Genomic DNA, 21,387 nt, shown 5'->3' with positions numbered 1-21,387 from the left:
GGATTTATGTTTCCTCTGCTGTATGAGTCATGAGAATATAACAGGCCCATGAATCATTTCCCTCCTGTTTATTTGCCTGTTTGTGTCGCTTACGGTCGTCGAACTGAAACGATTACCAGAATAAGAGCTTGAATGCAGCTCAGCGGAGGCATTTCTCATCAGCGCACAAATCTTTTCATTTAATCTGCAGGCCTTTTGTCTAAGGGAATTATTATGTTTTTATAAATAGTGACCACGCCGTGATTGAGAATATAAAATCATGACAAAGTCAGGTTAATGAAGATTCGACGCCTTTTCTTTTGGGTGACAAACGCAAAGCGCTGCACCTTCTCAGGACTCGGTCACGTAGTCCCACGTCTCACCCACAGTGCGGCGGCGGCAGGAACTTGAGGGCTGACCGAGCCGGTTTAATGATGAAACCCTGTGGGCCTTTACGCACTGACCCTGATCGCTGCTGGTTAATAGATGTCCAAACCGCCCTGCATTAACAGAAACAAGCAGCGCAGTCTGCCGTTGTTCCGTACCTGCGGTTATACCCCCCCTCAGGTGAGAGTCTGACCAAAGTGATCTTCAACTCACAACCCGAGCAGCACGACCTGGAAACATCTTTTTCTACTTTAATATAATTTTTAGGTAGCATGTGGTGACCATAATGTGCATATGAAAACACGTAATGCTGATATTTGTTGTGGTTTTATGGTTCACACTGGATAACATAACGTATTCAGATTATGTATTAGTTATAGGAGCGGGGGAGGACAGCTGTGGCGTGTTACACATTGACCAAATCAAATCAGAGAGGGAAGAAAGGCAGCACAAAAGACGGCAAAGAGCAGATCTGAGTTCTCCACAGCACACTTTCATCATGTGTCTAACTTTTTATCAACTGTGGCACGTTTTCTGCAGTCATTCAGGGAGAAAGAAACACAAAGAAGCAGCACGTCTGATTTATTCAGTGAAGAATGTGAAAAATAAGACTTTATTATTATTGTTGTTGTTATTATTACACTGCACAGCTTGTGTCACTTCGCAGCTTAATGTAAAAATTAAAATTGTTGCGGTACAGTTGATTCTTGGCCGTTGGTGCCATGTAAACAGTTTAATTTTGAGTAAAAGAAAAAAAAGAAAGACTTTATTTAATCAGTGTCACTACTGACCTCCTGGGTGTGTGTCTAAAAACAAGCAAAATAGTAAGACAATTAGAAAACAGAGTAGATCAAAAAGTAGATTTGCTACCGAGATTTTTCTGCCAACAGTTTAAGAAAATGTAAAATTCTTCTGTAAGATTTGACACGAGCTCACCGTCACTTCCTGTTAACCTGATTTTTTTTTTCTGATCATTGACTGGTCATCCGTCAGTCACGCCACTGTCCAAATTTTTCTCACACAGTAAAAATGTGCAGTTTCACAGACATTCTGTTAAATAATCTTTCAGTGTCAAATATTCACAGGAAAAAGAGAGACGAGGAGACCAGAGGACAGATTCAGTGCTGCCCTCTAGCGGTCACAGTGTTGTGGTGTCACAACTGATGACTGATGATGGAGGGAAACGGGATTTCTGCAGGTGGTAATTAACAACATTACATCAGTGTGATTACTTAATGACAAATTTAAACCTCTTAAATCAAAATACCATCCACAGAGACTGTTTCGATCTCCATCATGAATTGCTGCACCTCCAAAGTTATTTATGATGATGATGACGTCAGAAAACGCACTTTATAACCGTCTGGAAATTATTGTAAAAGCTGGTAATGCAAGAACCTTCAGCAAACATTATTTCCACTGTTAGAGACCTTACTTTCAGGGGAAAAACGTTTACAGAAACATTACGTCAGTTGCTGTTCACTCAGTAAATCATTCAATCAGCTGGAGGTAAATCGATCAAACCCAAAGCTCCCTGTTCGTTGGTGATATTGTTTGTGTTTTTAAGGGCAATGCTGCCACCCAGTGGCTCAGTTGAAGCAGGACATGTTGTACCTTATAGAGGCCAGTCGGAGTTTTTGACTGCAGTTGCTGGTGTTGTTGTTATACCCCGTACATAACAAACTGTACAAATTTAACATGCAGTCAGTCACCTGTGGCGAGCTGTTCACTGCTGTGAGCTTTGTGCGTAAACTGGAATTATGACGACATTCATCCTGTCATTTCAGTGTGACTTTCGGTTTCGGTGGTCGACCGCGTCCTCAGCTGTGGATCTCATCACCAGGTCACTGACAGAAACTCGGACTCGGACAGGTTGAAGGCATACGAGTCGTGTTTGGTGTGACAAAAGCAGTACGTGATCTTTTCTCGACCATAACGACGTGTCGTTTCGTTTCTGCGTAAACCACAATAATCCAACTTCGTTTTCATTGATTGAGAAGCGCACAAATCTGTTTAACCATGAAGCGATCGCTTTTTAACAGAGCCTACTTAATCGTTTGGATTTGGCTGACGTGTGCTCAGACGTCAGTCTTAAATGCTGGCTTGGTTTTATGTTCTTTTAAATGGCTTGTAGATATAATTCCGGTCCGGTTTTCTTCCGTTCTTTCTTCCTGGTGTTGATTAAAGCCGTCAGCTCAGACCAGACTGCGGAGGCCAGCAGAAGCTCGGGGTCTCCCTGTCACCTCCCGCCTTCATTAATAAACTAATTGGCCATTTTGTTTCGCATTAGCGTTGTGTGCTCAGCTAATCTATTCCACTTAAATACTTGGAAAATTTCACCCCAGTGTAACGAGATGGGAAAAGTAGCACGTCGCTGCGGTTGTGCCACCTGCGTGAGAAGTGCGGTCGTTTGTCCACCTGTACGGGGCTCCAACACCCCCCCGTCCCAACCAGCCCCCCCTCCAAACATAAACAAACACCCCTTCGGCCTGGAGGAAAATCATATCAACAGGAGGTGTTTATCTCAGTGTGTAGTGAGATTTATCTGCGATGTTTTTCATTCCGAAAATTCAATGGCGTGAAGAAGAGCCTTTAATAAAAAACCTTTTAAAACTTAAGTTTTTAAAGCCACTGCAGTTTGCCGTGTGAGCATTTCGACGATGAGACCGCATAGTTTAAACATTAAACTTTCTGATGACGTGATGATACGTTTATATCTGCTGCTGGGTGTCACAGTCCCGGTCGAGTCGAGTCCTGGTTCCAACTTTTATAGAGAGATGACTGATTCCGCTTTTTATCCGCTGTGCGTAAAAGACGCACGTTGGATAAATTACGCATATTATTTATTTACTTATTCCTCCCGGGCTTCTCCTGTGTGTTTGGGTCCTGACTTGCCTCACGGGGTTTTCCGTCGCCGGACACACGATGGGAAAAGGAACTGCTGTTTCCTGGGAGGAAGCAGAAAAAAGGGAGTCCGCTCCCCAAACATCAGCGCTCCACTTGAGGCGAGCTCGTCTGGTCTGCGCCCGTGTCTGAAGTCATTGTGCACCTCAAATGCGGCCTTTTCAGGGCGAGACAAAGGGCGGCTCCTACTTCAAACGCTTGTAATGAAAGCTAATGACTATTAGATGGAGTAGAGGAGCCCTCGTCTTTGCAAATAAAATGCAAAGCAGGATTTTTTTTCTTCTTCTTTTATTTTTTACGACCGCCTGCCCTAAAACCCGCGCTGGTCAAATGTGTGTGCACCGTCCTGTTGGAGGTGGAGGTTATTGCTCTCCATGAGAACTTTCACACCTTCTCAGCGCTGCATTATGCATCTGAGATGAGTCATGTGACCGACCGCTTTTAAATTCAGGGAGGAGAAAAATCAAGTCTTTGAGCTGATGAAATGTTTTAAAAAACAGGGAAAAAATATTACCATATATATTATTATTATTATATATAATATATTATTATATTATTATTTAAGTGCATTTGTTTGATGGAAATTCAAACCTTAGTATTGAAAAAGGAGGTTTTTCATTTATAAAATCTATTTTAGAACAGAACTGAAACGAGTCATTTAAGATTTGCTGTTTTAAAAAGCTGAATGCTGATCTTTGGACAAAACAAGCGGTCGGAACATGCAGCTTTAAGTTCAGGGAAATTATATTTGGCATCAGTCACGATTAATTGATTAATCGTAAAAATAGGTGGCAGATTAGCGAACATGAAAATAAAATCTCAGCTTCCTTTGTTTTAGTGTTACAGTCTGTGAGCCACATGATTCTGCCCACAGTAAACGTTTTCTATTTAGAGAAAGGACATTTGAAGAACCAAAGAAATTTTTATTGCCAGTATACCTGCAGACTTCTGTGATCTGTGCCAGTCACCACAGTAGTAATCCCAGTCTTTGAATTTCTGTCATACATGACAAAGAAAAACTGTCGATCCTTACATTTGAGAGGCTAAAACAAACATTTTCACTTAATTAGACGATTAATCGAGTCATCGAAGTGACTGCTGATTAATCTCTGACTTATCTGCTAGTTGTTTCAGCTCTAGAAAATACAGTTGGGATTGATTTAAAGCAAAAAACAAAACCTCTCGTCTCTGCCACCCGCACAAAGTGTGTAAAGTGCAGAACAGAATAAGAGCAAATGAAGATGTTGCCTTTCATGAGGAGCTTCAGTTCAGACCCTGCAGAGAGTCTTAAGAAGCCCAGCCAGCGTTGGCATGTTTCCAGCCGTTAAGGTGCCCTGTGCTAATTGGGACGACGAGCCCGGTGACCCCCGCCCCTCACCTCCCCGGGCCTCTCCAGGTTTTCCCAGGCTTCTGACTGCTTCTTTCTTCCCCTCAATGGGATTACGTTGGGCTGTGGACAGAGGAGAGGGAGGGGGGAGCTTCCATTCCCGGCTGATCACATCAGAAACGGCTCTCTGGGGTTTTTACACAAATTCTGCTCCCTCAGCGGCGCTTCAGGCCTAATCAGACCGAGCAGGGACAACCGGAGAGAGCAGGCAGGGGGTGGCGGACAGGAGAAGGAGATCAGCTCTGTTACTGTTTATTAAACTTCTCTCTTGGATACGGTTACCAGCCGTCTTCTTCCGCTCACAGCGCCTGTGCGGCCTGCAGCTTCAGTCTGTGGGTCTTCTTTTTCACAGTTTGGTCAGTAAGAGGATCGTCGTGTCTTTGATGTGCCCCAGCAGAACGGGCCTGCAAACGTCCCGACAAACAACCGCAATGCAGAACAGAAGTCAAAGTCCATGTGGTCTGGAAACTTTATGCTCCCCAGCTTGTATTTCATCTCTCTGCTCAGCTTCTTATCTGAGTAAATTTCCTTTCTTGCACTCAAATGTTGCACATGGAAAACAGACCCGTATTCTGAAATACCTTTCTGCACAGGAAATGATTGAATTGTTGATTGTGTTTGGGTGGAGAAAAAGCAACACAGTGAAAGAGAATTGAGCCATTCTGTGTGAGTTTACTAAACATTTAATAAATGCGCTAATCTGTGGTATGTGAGGTCTCTGTGTACTGAGAGCAGCCAATACAGAAATTAGGAAAACAGGTATGAAGTTTGAAGTTTTTTGGCTTGTTAGTCTGATCGTTAATGGGGCTCGTTCGCTGCGCTGATCTCAGTTTCTGTTTTGTTTGAAGTCCAGCATTGATTAGTTTCTGTTCTGTTGCTGGTTATTGTGTTACTGCACATGTTTTGATATCATAATAGTTTTTGTAAAATATACCAAAGGGTTCATACTTTTTGTGACTTATCAGACTTATCTTAGGTCTGATAAGTCACAAAAAGTATGACTTTTCCACAGTCTTTGTGAACAGATTCTTTCTCAGGTAGATTTTGCTTCATTTTAAGCAGCAGAATCCTTCAAACTAAGTGTGGTTAGCAGGACAGCACAAAGATTATGTGATTTATTAAAAGTTTAATTTTGCAGCTGGTTGGCGGAGCGTTTCTGCAGTTTTCTTTTGACTTTCACGAGTTATAAACGGAGCTTATCACTTAGTTTGGAGATTCAAAATCAACCTGTCGCTGTGGCTAAGCGGAGCTTGCCAGTATGAGACGTCAGGTTCATTTTTCTTTTCTTCTTTACAAAGGAAACCGGACCACAGAAGTAAAGAAATCCTTATGATCCTTTTGGCTTGTACTGTTCTTACAACAGCATCACATTATTAGCTCCTCCGTTAAACCCTGGAAAGCTGTGAGGATACATAATTAACACAAATATTGACCAGTGGGGACTGAAAAGACGTGTTCCCATCAGCTGTCTTTGTCTGATTCGAGCGAGTCATCCTCAGGACAGGACTTTCAGGTCGACCACTTCAATTAGCTGCTCTGATGGACTCATTTGCTGCATCCCAATCCTTTCTGCACGCTGTCTTCTCTCCCGTTTTATCCCTCATGTCTGCCAGGCAGGCTTCAGCGGACAGAACGAGTCCCTTTCCACCTGGAAGGAAAGATGTCGACTCTGAATGGAGACGGGACACCTGCCGGCGGCGGGCGGCCATGTGGGAGCCACTTCCATTGAGGAGCAGTGAGAACAGGCGCACGGACCGTTTAAAGGGATTAAACAGTGAGACGTAGTTCTGCAGCCCTGAGACAGACTGACCCCTACCACCCCGGGTTACAGATATCCCAGCTAATCCCTGAGCTGGTTATTTATTTGCTTAGCTTAAATCAGAGGGGAACTCGAGTCCACCACAGACTTCAAGCAGAAACGGTCTCAGATCAAACCTGGGAGGAAATGTCTCTCCACGTCTCCGTCCTCTTCAAACTGGGCACAGAGAGGGGCGGTAAGGAGGGGCCGCAGGGTGGGCTCATGATTTGATGGGGCACATTAGAGAGGAAGTAAATCAGTTCCTGACACGAACGTGCAGACTGACGGACCATCACGTTCACAAACAGCCAAACAGTCAGTTGCTTTAATTTCAATCAGTGTTGTCTCATTGGACCGTCAACTGAAGAAGCTCATTTGTTCGTTCTCCTTAATTTGATAATTAAACTGTTTTAAAATGTAAACATACAAAACTGTGACTGAAAGCTGTAAACATCAGCTGGACAAAATGTGTCTGATATTTAAAGTAAGCCTGTGATTTCTTTGTCTTTTTTTAATTTAAAGCCCCTGAAAATGTGGTTTAAATCTGTGACATTAAATACAGCAGCTAAATAAGCCACACTTAAAGTTAACATTAGGAATTATAATTTATTACGAGATCAACACCACTCACAAACTGAGCTCATCTGCTTCACTGGGACTGTGATGAGTCAAAGGAGTGAGAAGCAAAACATCCTGAGGAGAAATAACTGCTTTAACAAGAAGAATGTTTTCAGGGGCCTTTTTCAGGTTACGTGTTTCCTGTCACATGTGCAAATCATAAAAGCTGATTTCTTATTTTCTTGTGACTCAAAATGTCAACCTCCAACATTTCTGAAATCTTCTCGCGGCTGAAGAAGAATGAACAGGACAAGGTTTCCATTAATGTCATAAAATATATTTCTGAATATTTCATTCAAATATACAAAAACTGAACACAGGAAGTGAACTCATCCAAGAGCAATCAGTGTAGAAAATTAAATATATAACTATACATCTATTAAATAGTCGTCGTCGGAGTCTCAGGCCTCCTTCCTCAGCTGTATGTACAAAAGGTCTTTTCCACTTGATGATCTCCTCCACTGTCCGGTCAACAGTGGTCAGTGTAGTCATCAGACACGTCAATATCCACGTCCAAGTCGGAGAACTCCTCATCCTCGTCCCCTTCATCCCCGTGGCCTTGGGATCCGGGACTTTTCGGCGGAGCAGCCAGGCCCAGTTTGGCCAGTTTGGCCTGCTGCTGCTCCAGACTCTGTTTGCGCCACTTGATGCGTCGGTTCTGGAACCAGACTTTGACCTGGAGGCACAAAACGAGATACGACATATTAGACCTCTGTAGTTAAAAAGTGAATGTTCCCGGAGACATTTTTAATGGTTCGCTTGTGGTTTTCCAGGATCTATTTCTCACCTGAGCTTCTGTGAGCTGCAGCGCCGAGGCCAGGAGGAACCTCTCGGACCCGACCATGTACTGCTGCCGTGCAAACTCCTTCTCCAGCCGGGAGAGCTGCTCGCTGGTGAAGCTGGTGCGCATCCGTTTGGACTTCCCACCTTTAGCTTTGAACGAATGCAGTCCTGCGTTGACTTTGGACATGGAAGCTGTAAGAAAAGAGAGATAACACATTCAGTCACTGTGGTTTCATACTTGAGATTTAGACCGATCTGGCTCTGATCATTCCCAGAGGTGATGAAAACTACTTCATTTACCTTGTGCGTAAAACGCTCCACGACACGATGGCTGGTAGGCGAAAGGCGGGCAGCAGTAGACCGAGTATCCGGGTTGTGTGTGGAACGCTGAGTGCAACATGTTTGGTGAGTAGGCGTAAGGTGCTGTTGCTACCGGTAGGCCTACGTGTCCGGTGAGAGGCAGAGCTGGAGCTGCTGGTTGATATTTCTCTCCGCACTGAGTAGGATTCGTCCTGCAGCTGCTTGCGTCCTCCGGCTTGGCGAGCAAAGCATCAATAGTGAAAGATTTTCCACTTGGAGGCTTCGTCGACGATGCGCACTGGCCGCTTTGGTGCTGTGGATACAGCGATGTTGGTGCGTAATTACGCACGGAATATCCATAAAGTCCGACTGGTCTGTTTGGCACCTGCATTCTGCCAACGCAAAAAAAGAAGAGTCAGATCTCGAAGGTCTCTGCAGAAAACAAGTTGTTGCTCCAAGTGCAGCGGGGAAGTGAATGCTGCTCCTCCGCAGAGTCCTCATTTATACTCCGGCCGGACGCGGAGGTGTCAACAGCCCCCCATCGATCCTTTGTCTTTCTAAGTAGCAGATGAGAGAAGCGAACATCCCGACAACGTATCCAATTAATTGGTGGAGTAGTACAAGCTGGGATTGTCAAACATCCTAACCCTTTGAATGACAAGGCTTTTGAAGAGTCGTGGGGGCAGGGAACTCGGGAGATTTACTGGCCTACAAATTCTTGCATGGATCTTAAGTCCAAATGTAATCATTACCGCTGGGAAAGCCTTGATGTTACCAAATCATCTTATTTGGAGCCTTTTAAGTCCTGGCTGGCCGACAGATGCTTTAAGCAGCGTAACAAGTCGCTTCACAATTGGAGGCCGACTCCAAGCTGTACGACCGACAGAGAGTCCACTGTGTTGATTTTGTTTCGGATCCCCCTTTTTTGCACTTTCTCAGCTGTCCAATTTAGAAATATTAAAGGCTGGGATTTGTGTTTTTCGCAACCAGGCGTAAACCAAGAATCACTCCTGTGTGTAAACAGTCCATAATCTTTTTCCTGTATAAAACGAATGCGCTCCATTTCCAAAGTGTGCCTTTTAACAGCAGCGGTGTCGCTCTTGAAATTGAATAACGCCTCTGCGTAATTGAGGCGTCAGATTCAGCGGGTCGGACGTGGTGACAGAGTGGTGCTGCTGGTTTAACCAAACTGCAACTCCGCTAATCTCAGCCTCTGCGTTAATCCACAGGTTTAGCGACCCCGTCCTGGCTGGGAAAGGCCCGAAGCGGCAGCTGGCTGAAAGCCTTCAGTCGCATAAGTGGAGCCTTTTATTGTGTATTAATGCAAACGTGTCTTGTGAATGAAATGACAGCCTCAGGTCTCATGAATCCACCCAGAGTGTACTGCTGCTCACTTCGGATAGAGACCCTTATTCTGAAATGCATCCTGCACAGGAAATCAACTGCTTTGTTTTATCGTTTTTTCTCATTAGAGGCTTTGAGATGAAGCGCTCCGCGGCTCCTTTAAAGGAAGTGATTTGCTTTCTTACACAAAGACATCGTCTCTTTCAACTTGGATTATTGCCAGCTCTGCAAACTTTGCAGGCTCATTTCCATCATTTGGAGGTGGCGGAGAGTTTCTCCAGAGCCTTAAGTAACTGTTAAAACACATTTAAACACCGAGGCGAAGCGCTCCTTCCCTTTGACCTCGGAGCTTCTTATTTATTCTCCTTCACTGACACTAGAATGTCTAATGAAGAGGGCAAACACAGACTCTCCGGACGGCTGCTTCTGATGCCTCCACGACCGGACCACCCACCCCATGGCGGCTGTTTGCTGGCGTTCACTGCAGAAAGTCTCTTGTCTTTACAAGTCATTTGATGTCGAAATCCTTATTAAACATAAAAGCTTTCAGTTGACGCCAAGATTTGAGATGTTTTTAGCTCAAATCAGCTCCAAACGAAAGTTCAAGATGATGTCTGATGAGATCAAACCAGAGTGGGTCTTTGTTATCTCTTTAAAGCAGACTGAATATGGTACTTAAATGGTAAAGTTGTGGACGGCTGTCGTAGTGTGAAACTATTAGTCGATTAACCGTTTTTTTAACAGATTAATCAACAATTACTTTGATGAGTTCAACCAAAAATAATCACTGATTTCAGTTGGTTAAATTTGTCAAAACTGAAAAAACAAATCTTTTACAAAAGTTGGTTGGAGAAAAGACCTTTGAAGGCACCTTGAGCTCATATTATCGGCTTAACGTTCACTGATAATAACAATAATCAGTGGTGACACTATTCACCAAGGCTGAACCTTCTTCTTACTCCAGTGATATAAGGGTTTAAATGTCTGAAATGTCCTGAAATGACAGAGCTGCTGTGGTGCTGTCCTCGTTGTGTATTGGAGCCAGACAAGGAATACACGGCCCATTGTCACACACTGTCCTCTTTTCATAGTCATGGCCTGAGAGGAGAAAGAAGCTGAAGGGCTGCTCTCTAATGGCTCTACAGGCTGCCCTCCCCAAACGAGGCTCCCGCCGAAAGCTTGAAACTCCTCATCAGCGCTCATTCATTCTCTGTCTGTGGTTGGTTACATGCAAAAAGGTGGCTCATTTTCACACCTTTTATCCTGCCGTGGCTTCACCCGAAGCAGCTTACAGTACAGTTACACAACCATGTACAAATACACCAAGTTATAGTTGTCTGTTCACATACTTTATTCCGTGCTAAAAGTTCTGGCTAAAGCAAAGATAAAATAAAAGGCACACAATTCAACTTTAATAATGTCATTCTGTTATACACAATAATAACTTTAACAAGCAAGCATGAGACAAAACAGGATCAGCAGTCTGTCATTAGCGGAGTGTGTGATGCAGTCAGTCAGTATTTAAAAATATATTTAAGTAAAAGTGACAATAGTTCACTGTAAAAATACAAGATTTTACTTAATTATCATGAGAAAAAAGTGCTTAAAGTTTCACAGTAAAAGTACTCGTAATGCAGGATGGACCTTACGTTTTTAGTATGGTAGTACGAATGTGATTCCCCTCTGCGATGTAGTGGAGTGAAAATAAAAGGTTAGTTATGCATCATCTCTAGGAAAAGCTTCCCAGGAAATACATGAGATTAATGTCAAAGTAAAGCGTCTTCAAATTTATTTTCTGCTAATAAAAAACACCGTCCGGAGCAAATGCAGCAGTTGTGAGCTTTAATTCCTTCAATCCTTCTAAAAAAAAGTAACATAGCAGTTTTAAAGAGTTTTAAAGATCAAAGTGAGGATCTCCAAACAATGGATGCTCCAAATAATCCTGCCTCCTCCAGCTTATGGCGGAGAAGTGAGATGTACAGAAACGGCGGCGACTGGGAGTTGGTTCTGTCTCACCTGTCAGCTCAGTTCACACGTGATTGAATGAAACAAAAGCATGGAGAAACACTGTCATCATTATTATTATTGAGGTTAAAGGGGGATAGTTTTCTCACCTGCCCGACACATTTAACAGGCACTGTAATCTCAGCCTTTCCTGTCCACGCACATCCATGGCTAATGAGTTTATGAAGCCATTTACAGAACGACCCGGAACGACCTGCCTCTGCCATCTCGCTGCCACGGCCGAGGGCTGATTGCTGGGACCTTGCTGGGCCTCGGGCCTCACCTTGACTATGAATGGGAGTCCAGTAAAAAGGCCAGGTATGCTCCGTCTGGCTCCAATACACATTCAGGCTCTGCAGTGGGCTGATACGATGTAAAGATACAACTGAAACACCTGCTCTGAAGCCTCTGAAGAAAAGCACACAAAGATGTTTTATATTTGATTCGAGTGCAGGTGAAAACAGCACGTGGCAAAGGGAAAACGGTGCCTCGATCAAATAAATTAATAATGCAGATTGTTGAAATAAAAGCCATCTTTTCCTAGCGACTTAGACAAGAATAAAACAAGCTGGAGTTTTCCATTTAAGAAAACATACATGAAATGAAATGCAATCAGTTCTCACTGTGATTTACCTCAGTTACTCATCAGTGATCCTCCTGTCTGGAAAGCCCATCGTGGTACAGCAAGAGGAAGACAACACGTCTAAAAACACGTCTGAACACGCACACACGTTTGCCAAAGTCCAACTTTAAACACTCGCTTCATATGAATTTATGTGAGATATTTCCAGTTTGGTTCACAGTTTTTTGCTCAGGATGTTAAAAAATGCACAAGTCATTAAAAAAAATCTCAGAAATAAATGATGTGAAATTAAATGTGAAAATGCTCTTGTGACTTATGTTGTCAGAGCAAGGCTCTCTATTAACCGCCATGGCCAACTGCAGCTCGGGAAAACACGCAGACAGACGTAACACAAGCAAATTAAGAAAACTTTAGAGAAAACACGGCAAACTCTCGAGGTTTGAATAGAAGAGGGCCTTCCCTTTTAAGCCAATATCTCCAAAACTTTGCAACCCTCAACAAAACAGTCAAAATGGAGAAATAATACTACAGGTATGAGGAAAAATAGTATCTTTGATTTTGGGATGAACATTCCTTTTAATTTAATTTTAGCTGAGATCAACATCTTTTAATGCAGTTAACAACTGACTGGGCTTTGGTGTCATTTCATTTACGTTCTTCTGGAACTTCTTGAAAGTCCTCATTTTTGACTTGAATCCAGGTTGAATCTGCAGCTCCTTTCAGAGCTGAGCTTTCACTCCTCTGTAACAGTAAGCAGTTTGTAGGACCAGATTTTTGTGTGCTATGAATAATTTCACCCTATGGGACCCCAGCTTGAAACTAAGAGAGAATTTGTGTCCCTCTCCGAGTCTTCTGTCCTGTCCTGTCACCAAAACCTTTCAGCCCTGCTCTCTTTCTGTAAAACAGGCTAAATTAACACACAATCAGCTAAATGGTTAAATGTGAAATGAACTGACTAATTCCACCATTGATTCGGCCTCTTTTGCAAATTCTGTGTGTTTTTCGTTTGCATGTGTGGCAGAAGGGAGGACCTTCGCTCGCCGCAGCTTGGTCCTCCGGGCTAAGCAACCATTAGCATCGACACCAGTGCTGTGAAGTGCTACTGTACGAGCTGCTCTCCTCTGGGCTAATGGTGGCCATTTAGGCCAGAAAGTCCTCCATCCACTTGCAGAAATGACCGTCCATGTCATTACCAACTTAATGAGGGATTAACCTTCTCCCTGAACGGTTTCTGTTGGCTGATGTGATGGTCCCGTCCTGGGAATGGAGGATGTGTGTATTCGACCTGTCTGACACTCCACACAGGCCACGACGCCTGCAATAAGACCTGGTTTATGGAGGAAATTAAGTCAGCCAGATTGTTTTGCCATCATAATAAATTTTATTTGTCATGTTGGCAGTTTTTATAGAGTAATTCTGTAAAATCAGTGTAGTGCAGGCAGGGAGACCGAACACGTAATCTGATAGGCTAAGTTGGTCCGTCACACGGTGCATCACTTTGGTCCGAACTGAAATATGTTCACAGTTATTTGGTTTGGTTAATTTGATGATCTCTTATCATTTAGTGCTGTAATCAGGTCAATAAATGGATTTTTCATGACCAAATACCTGCAAAGCCATTGACATTCCCACCGTCCTTACTCCACCCTGTGCTCAGCATTCAGTACTCATTAGCGAATGTTAGCATGCTACCGCGCTAATCTAAGGTGGTGAACACTGTAAAGATTAGGCCAGCTAGCATCAGCATGTTAGCGCGTTGACTTTTAGTGAGAGGAGCTAACATTTCAGTGAACCAAAAGGTTCCTTTAGTCTGTTGTTGTCTGTGTTTTGACTGCAGTGTAACCAAGAAAAAAAGTGACATCTGTTCTTACGTGCGATTCTCGTGTACGTCAGTACGAAGCACACGAATGAACAAAAAACAAGCTGGTTTAGTGATGAAATGCTGCAATGCCCAAGTGGGCTGTTAAAGGATTAGTTCAGCATTTGTGGTAATATTCTTATTTGCCTTTTTGCTGAGAGTTAGATGAGGAGTTAGACACCACTCTTGTGTGCCTGATAAAATATATTATATGATACGAATGGCTTCTCAGAGCTACACCATCAAGAGAACAGAATCTGCTTCAGTTGTCATTGGTTGATCTCTGTTCATCATACGTCACTGTGATTGGCTGTTTCAGAGCGATGTGACTGGCCGAAAGCGTCACCACACCCTCTGATCTGCGTTCCACTTTGTGAACCCTGACAGCAGGTGCGCTGGATGCTCACAGTCCCTGCACTTCTTTTAGTCAGTTTATCAGCTGGCCCGTTTCCTTTGACTCCACCGTGAGCTGAAACCCAACAGAACGCTGTGGATGCGAAGAAGAAAGTCTGTGTGAAGGTTTGAGTTGATTGTGGACTCTGGATTAACCTCCTGTGTTATGCTGAGCTAAGCAGCTGCTGGCTGTACCTTCATATTAACCCCACAGATAAGAGAGCTGTATCTCTCCTCTCGTTTAATCATGCAGAAAGAAAACGTTTCTGATTATGAGCATATGTCTCAAATGAATGGCTTGTCCTCGTAGTGTTGAGTAAAAGAAAGAACGTAGTGTTGAGTAAAAGCCATTGTGCTCGGTCACAGATTTTTCCTCAGCTCTACGTGGATAACCATGACCAGGATAGCTGAGGATTGTCCCAAGTTAATGTTTTGGGTCTAAACCTTCTGTTCATCCTGCATTTTTACTTGAAGTAAAAACTCAGTCAGTAATAAAAACCGGATCAGCTGGTAACTTAAAAGTGATTTCATTAATCATTAATCAGTTTTTCACACTCTCACATGGTAAATATCTCATGTTAAACTGAAACTGTAGTGCAGACGACACGGCTGTCGGTTTCTTGATGAATACATTCGATCTAAAGGACATTTCACATCTTTGCTGATTTGTAAGGCTGCTTTATGAAACCAGTCAGTGCAGTGTTTTAAAGGGGCCCCTTCCCAGGTGCTTTGAGGGCTCTGCGGTGACCCCCCTCTTTAATGGAGGTGAGAATTGGCGGGTTGGACTTTAACACTTGACCTCTGTTTACACTTCCTGTGGGTGTCAGGGCTTGTCCATAAAGCGCTGCTTGCAGGGCTTTGGCGCATTGAAAGGAGGCTGAGAGCAGTCGAGCACCCCGGCGCTGCGAGCTGAATGCACTGCTGCTCCTGGGCTGTGATTATTAGGACAGGCCATTTCCTCTCCTCACATTCTCTGTTTGCTTATATTACTGCCACACTTCCTCGACCCCCCACACACACCACACCCCCTCAGGCCTTTTATTGGAAAATGATGACAAACCTGCGTATTCAACCAGACTGTGGCTCTCAGCTTCAGCCCGGTTTGTGGTGGCGATTAAACGGCAGCTTTCAGCCAGAACTGGAGAATGAAGTTTAAAGAGTGTCAGTCTAAAGCAGAAAGTTTTACATTTACATTTTACATTCATACACTGTGATTGTCCTTCACGTTGTCTTTAAAGACCCCTGCAGGCGGAGGAAGAATCTGCAGTCGTCAGCGGTGGGAGTGAATGTGGACTCTCGCACTCGTAGGAAAGGACAGAAGGTGAATCTGCTTGTGTGTTGTAACATGTGTTATGATGTAAACGTGAGCTCCGGCTTCAGGCAGCACCGTCAGCCCTCTCATGAGCTACTGATGCCACCTGAAGGCGGTGAGAACAGGCTTCTCTCTGGTCCTGTCTACAGTGTCGTCTACGATTAGTACGAGAGTCAGGTTTGACTGGGATAGAAGAAAAATGAAAAGGAGTTTTGTGAGTTTAATTTAAAATAAAAAAAAAAACTCACACAGAAAACCTCCAGTGTTTTATAAGATTAGTGTGGTCATACTGTGAATATTTCTTGCCACGATGTTGCAGTGCTTTCTGACTTCCCTTCCCTGTCTGTGCAGCAACAACTTTGTTCAGAAAGCAGATTCACTCGCTGCCTGGATTGATGTTCAGAGAAAATGAGCCATAAAAGCTCTTTGGTTGAGGTGAAGGTTTGTTTCAGTGGTCAAAAGTTTCAGAGAACAAATGATGTAAGCAGTCAGTGGATGTTTTCCCTGTATGCACCCCAGAGAGCGAAGCCTGTGCTTTGGTGTTCACTCCGCTCCAGTGATGCAGCTTCAGCTTTACAGTCGTCCCACCTCGTCTCGTTAGTCCATTGTGTCGGTCCGTGTAACTCTGAGCCTAACAGAAGACAATCAGAGCCTCCTACAGCAGATCAAAGCTTCTGTTTCCGTGGAGAAACGCCAAACAAAGACAGATGTGTGGACTGCGGCGTGGAGGCTGAGCGTTGGGAGCAATAATGAGCGCAGACAGCCCACCTAAAGGCACGATGCACCTCACTTCCCTGTCTTTTAACTTATGCAAAGAGTGAGGGACACTGCAGCTAATTTAGTGCTTTCACAAGAGCAGGACTGACCACACACACACACACACACACCAGTTCTGCTGAACATCTGCTGACATCTGGTGGACAAGAGAGGGACAAACCGAACCAGCAAGAGCTCAAAATGCATCTTCATTCAGCAGCAATAAATGTCCTGCAACGTCTGCTGCAATAAGATCCTGCATTCAAAATCACATTAAAGTACACATTCAGGTATACAAAACATACTAAAGGTATAAGTACTCCTTAAATAGAATGGTCCATTTCTGAATGTATTATTGGATTATAATTAGTGATACATTCATGTGTTTTAAATCAAGAATCAATCAAGAATCAAGGAGTTTCAATTGTAAGATTAAATACCTTAATCCATAATGATATACTGAGATGTTTTAGCTGGTTTTTATTTTGTATTGATTATCTGAAAAAAAAAATATATTTGTATGTCCCTTTTCATGTTTTAAAAATTGCAAAGGAAATAAAAGGGAAGGAGAAAAGGAGCAGCCAGGTGTCAACAGGTAGGAGAAGCACCGACACTACCCCCTTGTGGTCACTATGTAGAACTGCAGTAAGACGCACCCTTTCAATTTTTAAATTTGTTTGTTTTTTTGTCCCACGTGTCATCAGTTCGTTCCTAAATCAAGTTTGTACAATACCTTTCTAGTTCCGTATTGCCATACTTCACTCCTTAAAGGAACTGTTCACTCCAAAATGAAAAAGAGACAACTTATTCTTTTATCTCTGAGAAGTAGCAGAGTGTAGTAGCACCTGATAAAAGTATGGTAAAATTGTACTTAAGTAGGCCGACAGCACTCAGTAAATGTACTTCATTATATTCCACTGCTCTTGCTGTAATGTTTTGTCACCTTGTGCTGATGGGACTCCACTGCTGGTCAAATAACTTTATAATAAAAATAAATTATTTTTAAAAAAAAAGAAAAAAGAACCTAAATCTTTCACCAGAATTTCCTTCAGTTCATGATCAGGGTTTGTATCCCCTTTAGTGAAGACAAAAAAAAAAAAAAGCATTTGCCACCATTTTTGTAGTCCTGGATTTGTTGTAGTCCAATCTTTCATTGTACCCAACCCACAGTCCCACAGATTACCAGCAGGCGGCATTATGCTACAACTAAACCAGTTGTCTCTCTGTTGCAGCTGCTGTCACACACTGGTTATCACGTGTGTGGATTGTGCTCAGGCTTCGCATTGCGAATGTCGTTGTTTCACAAATTCACTGATTTTTTTGGTGTGAATTAATTTATTAACTTCACTTTCAATGACAGCTGTAATTAATAGCACTGAGTGCACACCAGTTACACATTATAAGTAAAAAGTAAAAGGTGTTTGAGGATGATTTTGACATTATTTTACCTTCAGGCATCACAGTTGTCCATCTCATCTGAAGGTGCTCAGAGGACCATGAGGTGAAGTGGTATTTGAGGCAGTGGGTGTCCTGGGGTCTTGCTGTGAAATACATAGTGATGAGACCATATTTTAATGGTAACTAATTCAGTTAATGAGATCAGTCTGAAGGCCCACAGGAAACGTCCTCTGACCTCAGACGCTCCGCTGTGGGACTTTTTTAACAAATTGACTGCAGAGTATAAAATCCTGCCCGAATGCCCGCTGAACGGGATGTTTAACCCCTGCAGGTAAAGAATGACATCACAGCCAATTAATCCAGCATTAACAAAGAGTGCTGCTAACGGTCGAGCTTATGAACATTTAATAACGTTACCTTTGATACTTGTTGAACTTATTAACTTTTAATCCCTGACCTCATCCATGATTAATAATTCTCTGTCTGATCCCCTTTCAGCTGAGGCCCCAGTGCTGGCAGATGGGCAGCCCAACTGCTGCCAACTGCTTTCCATGCAATATTCAAGATGTATGTAACACACACACACACACACACACACACACACACACACACGTGCCCCTCACTCTTATTGGCAGTCATACAAAGGGGCTTATTTCTGAACAGGAAGTCAGTCTTTTCTATTAGTTCATCAGACACAGAATCCATTTCCATAAGAAAAGCAGGCAGGTTGTCCTTTAATAGAGTGAAAGCGATTCAACATCCGAGTGTGAGACGTTCAAGCACATCCCTGAAGACCAAACATGAACTATTACATGGGGGAAATATATATGTTTAATTGTCTTTCAGGCAAGCAGGCAAAAAGTTTCTCTCAATTAATTTTTTTAGTAATTAGTTACTTAAATTGTTAGATAATTCGTATGAAGATAAAATGCATCTTTTTGTCACTTTGGCCAAAACAAACTGTTCCATCACTGTGTCTTTGCACATTAAAACTTATCTTACACCAAAACATTTTCACTTTAACCCACTCAAATTAAAGATTAGATTAGATTTGACTTACATAGAGTTGAACATCACACCAGAAACATAAGTAAAATTGTTAGACGATAATGTACAGAATGAACATCAGCGTGACGGGCCAGTGATCAATAGTTATAAACCCGCCTCTGACTGATTTGTACAAACAAATGCTTTATAACACACACTTTCTCCGTCTCCATCATTCACATAGCAGTAGATATAATTAGGCTACTGTGGTATCCATCATTCACTAAGTACTGTACTATTGCTAACAAATACTTAAAAGTACATAAACACTTAAAAATGCCCTTGTGTTTGCTTACAGTTACATAATAAGGTGTTGCTCATAACTGCTTAATTACAGGTGTTAACTTCTCACCCACATGGGGTGGTGGGGATTGTTGTTTTATGCAAAAATGTACCATAAAAATATATTAAAACTCGAGATGGTAAAGTAATCACATTACACACGTCTCCCTCTCTGTGAAATGTTTGACTTGAACGTTCGGTGATCCTGGACCAAGTGTTTGGGGCCCACACAGGCTGCACAGATTCAGATCAGCTGATTAAAGGCTCTAAACGGTCGAGTTCTCACCGCGAGGGTCAGGCTTTCCTTCTCCTTCTCAGGCTGGCGCAGGAATCAACAGACAAACACTCCTCAACCCTTCAACACCTCCACATACACATGTCCATCTGAAGAGAGACGAGGTGTTGGCGTCTTTGAAGTGGGGACACCTTCTCGCCAACGACTCGACCACTGAGGCGACCTGTAGGGCTTAATGAGTGGACGCCCTGATATCGTCGCTCCTGAGTGGATCAGGTCTCTGAATAAAAGTCAGATCAGCTTTGTTTATGTGGCCAAAATCACACAAGACAAATTTAACGTGACATCTGCCTGTTCTGGGTTTCCATTCTGCTTGTATCTGCACGTTTCAACACGTTTCGGCTTCTGTGAAATTGTCCACAGCATACAGTCGTGCTGTGTTTATGTTCATATCTGTATTTTACTGTTTCATCGTTTTTATTGTTCTTAGAAAATGAGTTGACATTGTTATTCCAATATAATTTACCATTTACTATTTAGAACTATGTAGAAATTCCTCTTAACCTTATATGTAATGATTGAATAAAAACATGAGGTTTATGTACAAATTTGCATTTTCATTAAATCAGACCAAGTTAGATTTATTCATTTATTAAAGTGGTCAAAATCATGATTTAATTTAGATACTCGGACACAGCTTGGTGAAAGTGGCTGTAGAGCTTCGATGCTTCTGAATCTTCACCATATCTTATTAAAATATCTTCAAAAGGCCTTGCCAAGATCAGGTCACTGCACTCTGTAAACCCTCTCCTCCTCCTCCTCCTCCTCCTCCTCCTCCTTTTCCTTCTTCTGCCTTTCTTTGACCCCCGCATGCATCCACCACAGCCTCCAGCCTCCCGTCTCCGTCCCCTCCTTGTCTTTTGTCTGTCTTTCCCTCCAGAATTCCTGGCCAGAGGCTCGAGTCTTCTCCCTCTGTGTCGTCGTCCATCTGTCGGCTGCCGGGCCTCCTCCACGAGCAGATGTGTGCTCCTTCCTCCTCGACCTGAGCCCTGAGGTGTGTGTGGGGGTAGTGTATAACACACACACGCTTGGCTGTTTTAATGTTTATGCATTTGGTGTTTATAACAGGTTAGATCTGTGAGAATGTTTATACAAATGCTCTCTTTTGGTTTGTAACGCTTTGGAGATAAAGTTTAGAAGAATAATGATTTTATAGCACTCATTTACCACTCATAGACACCAATTTGGTAAAAGACACACAATAAACACACACACACCCTCATACCCCTCTCTTCCGTAATTTAACATTGTCCCGTTTGTGATTATATAGCGGCAAACAAGTTACTTTAACCATTCAAACACCGGAGTGAATCTGGCGCCTTTCCCGCTATTTACCACGTTTCTACTCTTCTAGTTTGACCTCGGTACTTTGAGCACTTGTTACCAGGGTGAGTGGCTGATTTATCTTACACACTGCGTGATTTTCTACTATTTCCTGTGTTTATTTTCTTAGTAAATAGAATTCTGTGATATTCTTAAAGGTGTTTTCTACCAGGCACCGGACGTGTTGAAAATCTAAACAATAAAGAAAATGTGCTTCCTAGTGTCAGCGAAGGTAAGTGATAATATTTAAATATACACATGTGTTTAATGTATTTAATTTTTCATGACAAACAACATTACTTTTACAAACAAACGATGGTTATAAATGATTTGATACTTACACGGGGTTATTATGCATAAAAATATCAGGATGTATGTGTGTTTCTTTTCATTTAAAAGGTCTGTGGTCAGACAGGCCTAGAAGTCGGCTTTCTCGAAAGTGGAGAAGGGAGACACATTCAGATAAAGCAGCCCGAGCAGTTATGAGCTCTGTAGAGAGGCTGAGGAGCTCGCCCCAGCACCGAGGCCGGAGACGGCTCCGTCCGAGGAGGACCACAGAGAGCTGACACTTGCCCCCCAGACTGCTGGAGCTAAATTCAATCCTGGAAACGCTCGCTGGAGAGTCGCCATCAGCAG

General features: G+C 42.9%; 1 protein-coding gene and 1 long non-coding RNA gene across 5 annotated transcripts; one reads left to right on the top strand and one right to left on the bottom strand.

Moving 5' to 3' along the window:
* Positions 1–7,084: 7,084 nt before the first annotated feature.
* noto (notochord homeobox) lies at positions 7,085–8,896 on the bottom strand. The gene is made up of 3 exons (XM_046412388.1): positions 8,157–8,896; positions 7,861–8,048; positions 7,085–7,749 (listed from the first exon to the last, which is right to left on the bottom strand). The coding sequence occupies exons 1-3, from the start codon at positions 8,545–8,547 to the stop codon at positions 7,543–7,545; spliced, it is 786 nt and encodes a 261-aa protein (XP_046268344.1). The 5' UTR covers positions 8,548–8,896; the 3' UTR covers positions 7,085–7,542.
* A 6,675-nt stretch (positions 8,897–15,571) lies between these two features.
* Positions 15,572–21,368, top strand: LOC124072383. 4 transcript variants are annotated; one of them, XR_006845496.1, is made up of 6 exons: positions 15,572–17,001; positions 17,861–18,371; positions 19,452–20,422; positions 20,783–20,816; positions 20,910–20,983; positions 21,151–21,368. It is a non-coding gene; the product is annotated as an uncharacterized LOC124072383 (long non-coding RNA). The 4 variants fall into 4 exon arrangements; XR_006845495.1 differs by having other exon boundaries at positions 15,572–18,135; positions 18,303–18,371; XR_006845493.1 differs by having other exon boundaries at positions 15,572–18,371; positions 19,452–19,644; positions 20,254–20,422.
* Positions 21,369–21,387: the final 19 nt, after the last annotated feature.

The sequence above is a fragment of the Scatophagus argus genome, chromosome 15, assembly GCF_020382885.2.
Source record: "Scatophagus argus isolate fScaArg1 chromosome 15, fScaArg1.pri, whole genome shotgun sequence".
Lineage (NCBI taxonomy): Eukaryota > Metazoa > Chordata > Actinopteri > Scatophagidae > Scatophagus > Scatophagus argus.
The sequence above is the reverse complement of the archived record's forward strand: the minus strand, read 5'-3'. Positions and strand labels throughout refer to the sequence as shown.

Excerpts from the sequence above, each read along its gene's own strand:
- noto (XM_046412388.1), bottom strand. The coding sequence starts at position 8,547 with ATGCAGGTGCCAAACAGACCAGTCGGACTTTATGGATATTCCGTGCGT. Across the intron at positions 8,049-8,156 it reads TGGAGCGTTTTACGCACAAG|CTTCCATGTCCAAAGTCAAC; the intron begins GTAAATGAAGTA and ends CTTTTCTTACAG. Across the intron at positions 7,750-7,860 it reads TGCAGCTCACAGAAGCTCAG|GTCAAAGTCTGGTTCCAGAA; the intron begins GTGAGAAATAGA and ends TTGTGCCTCCAG.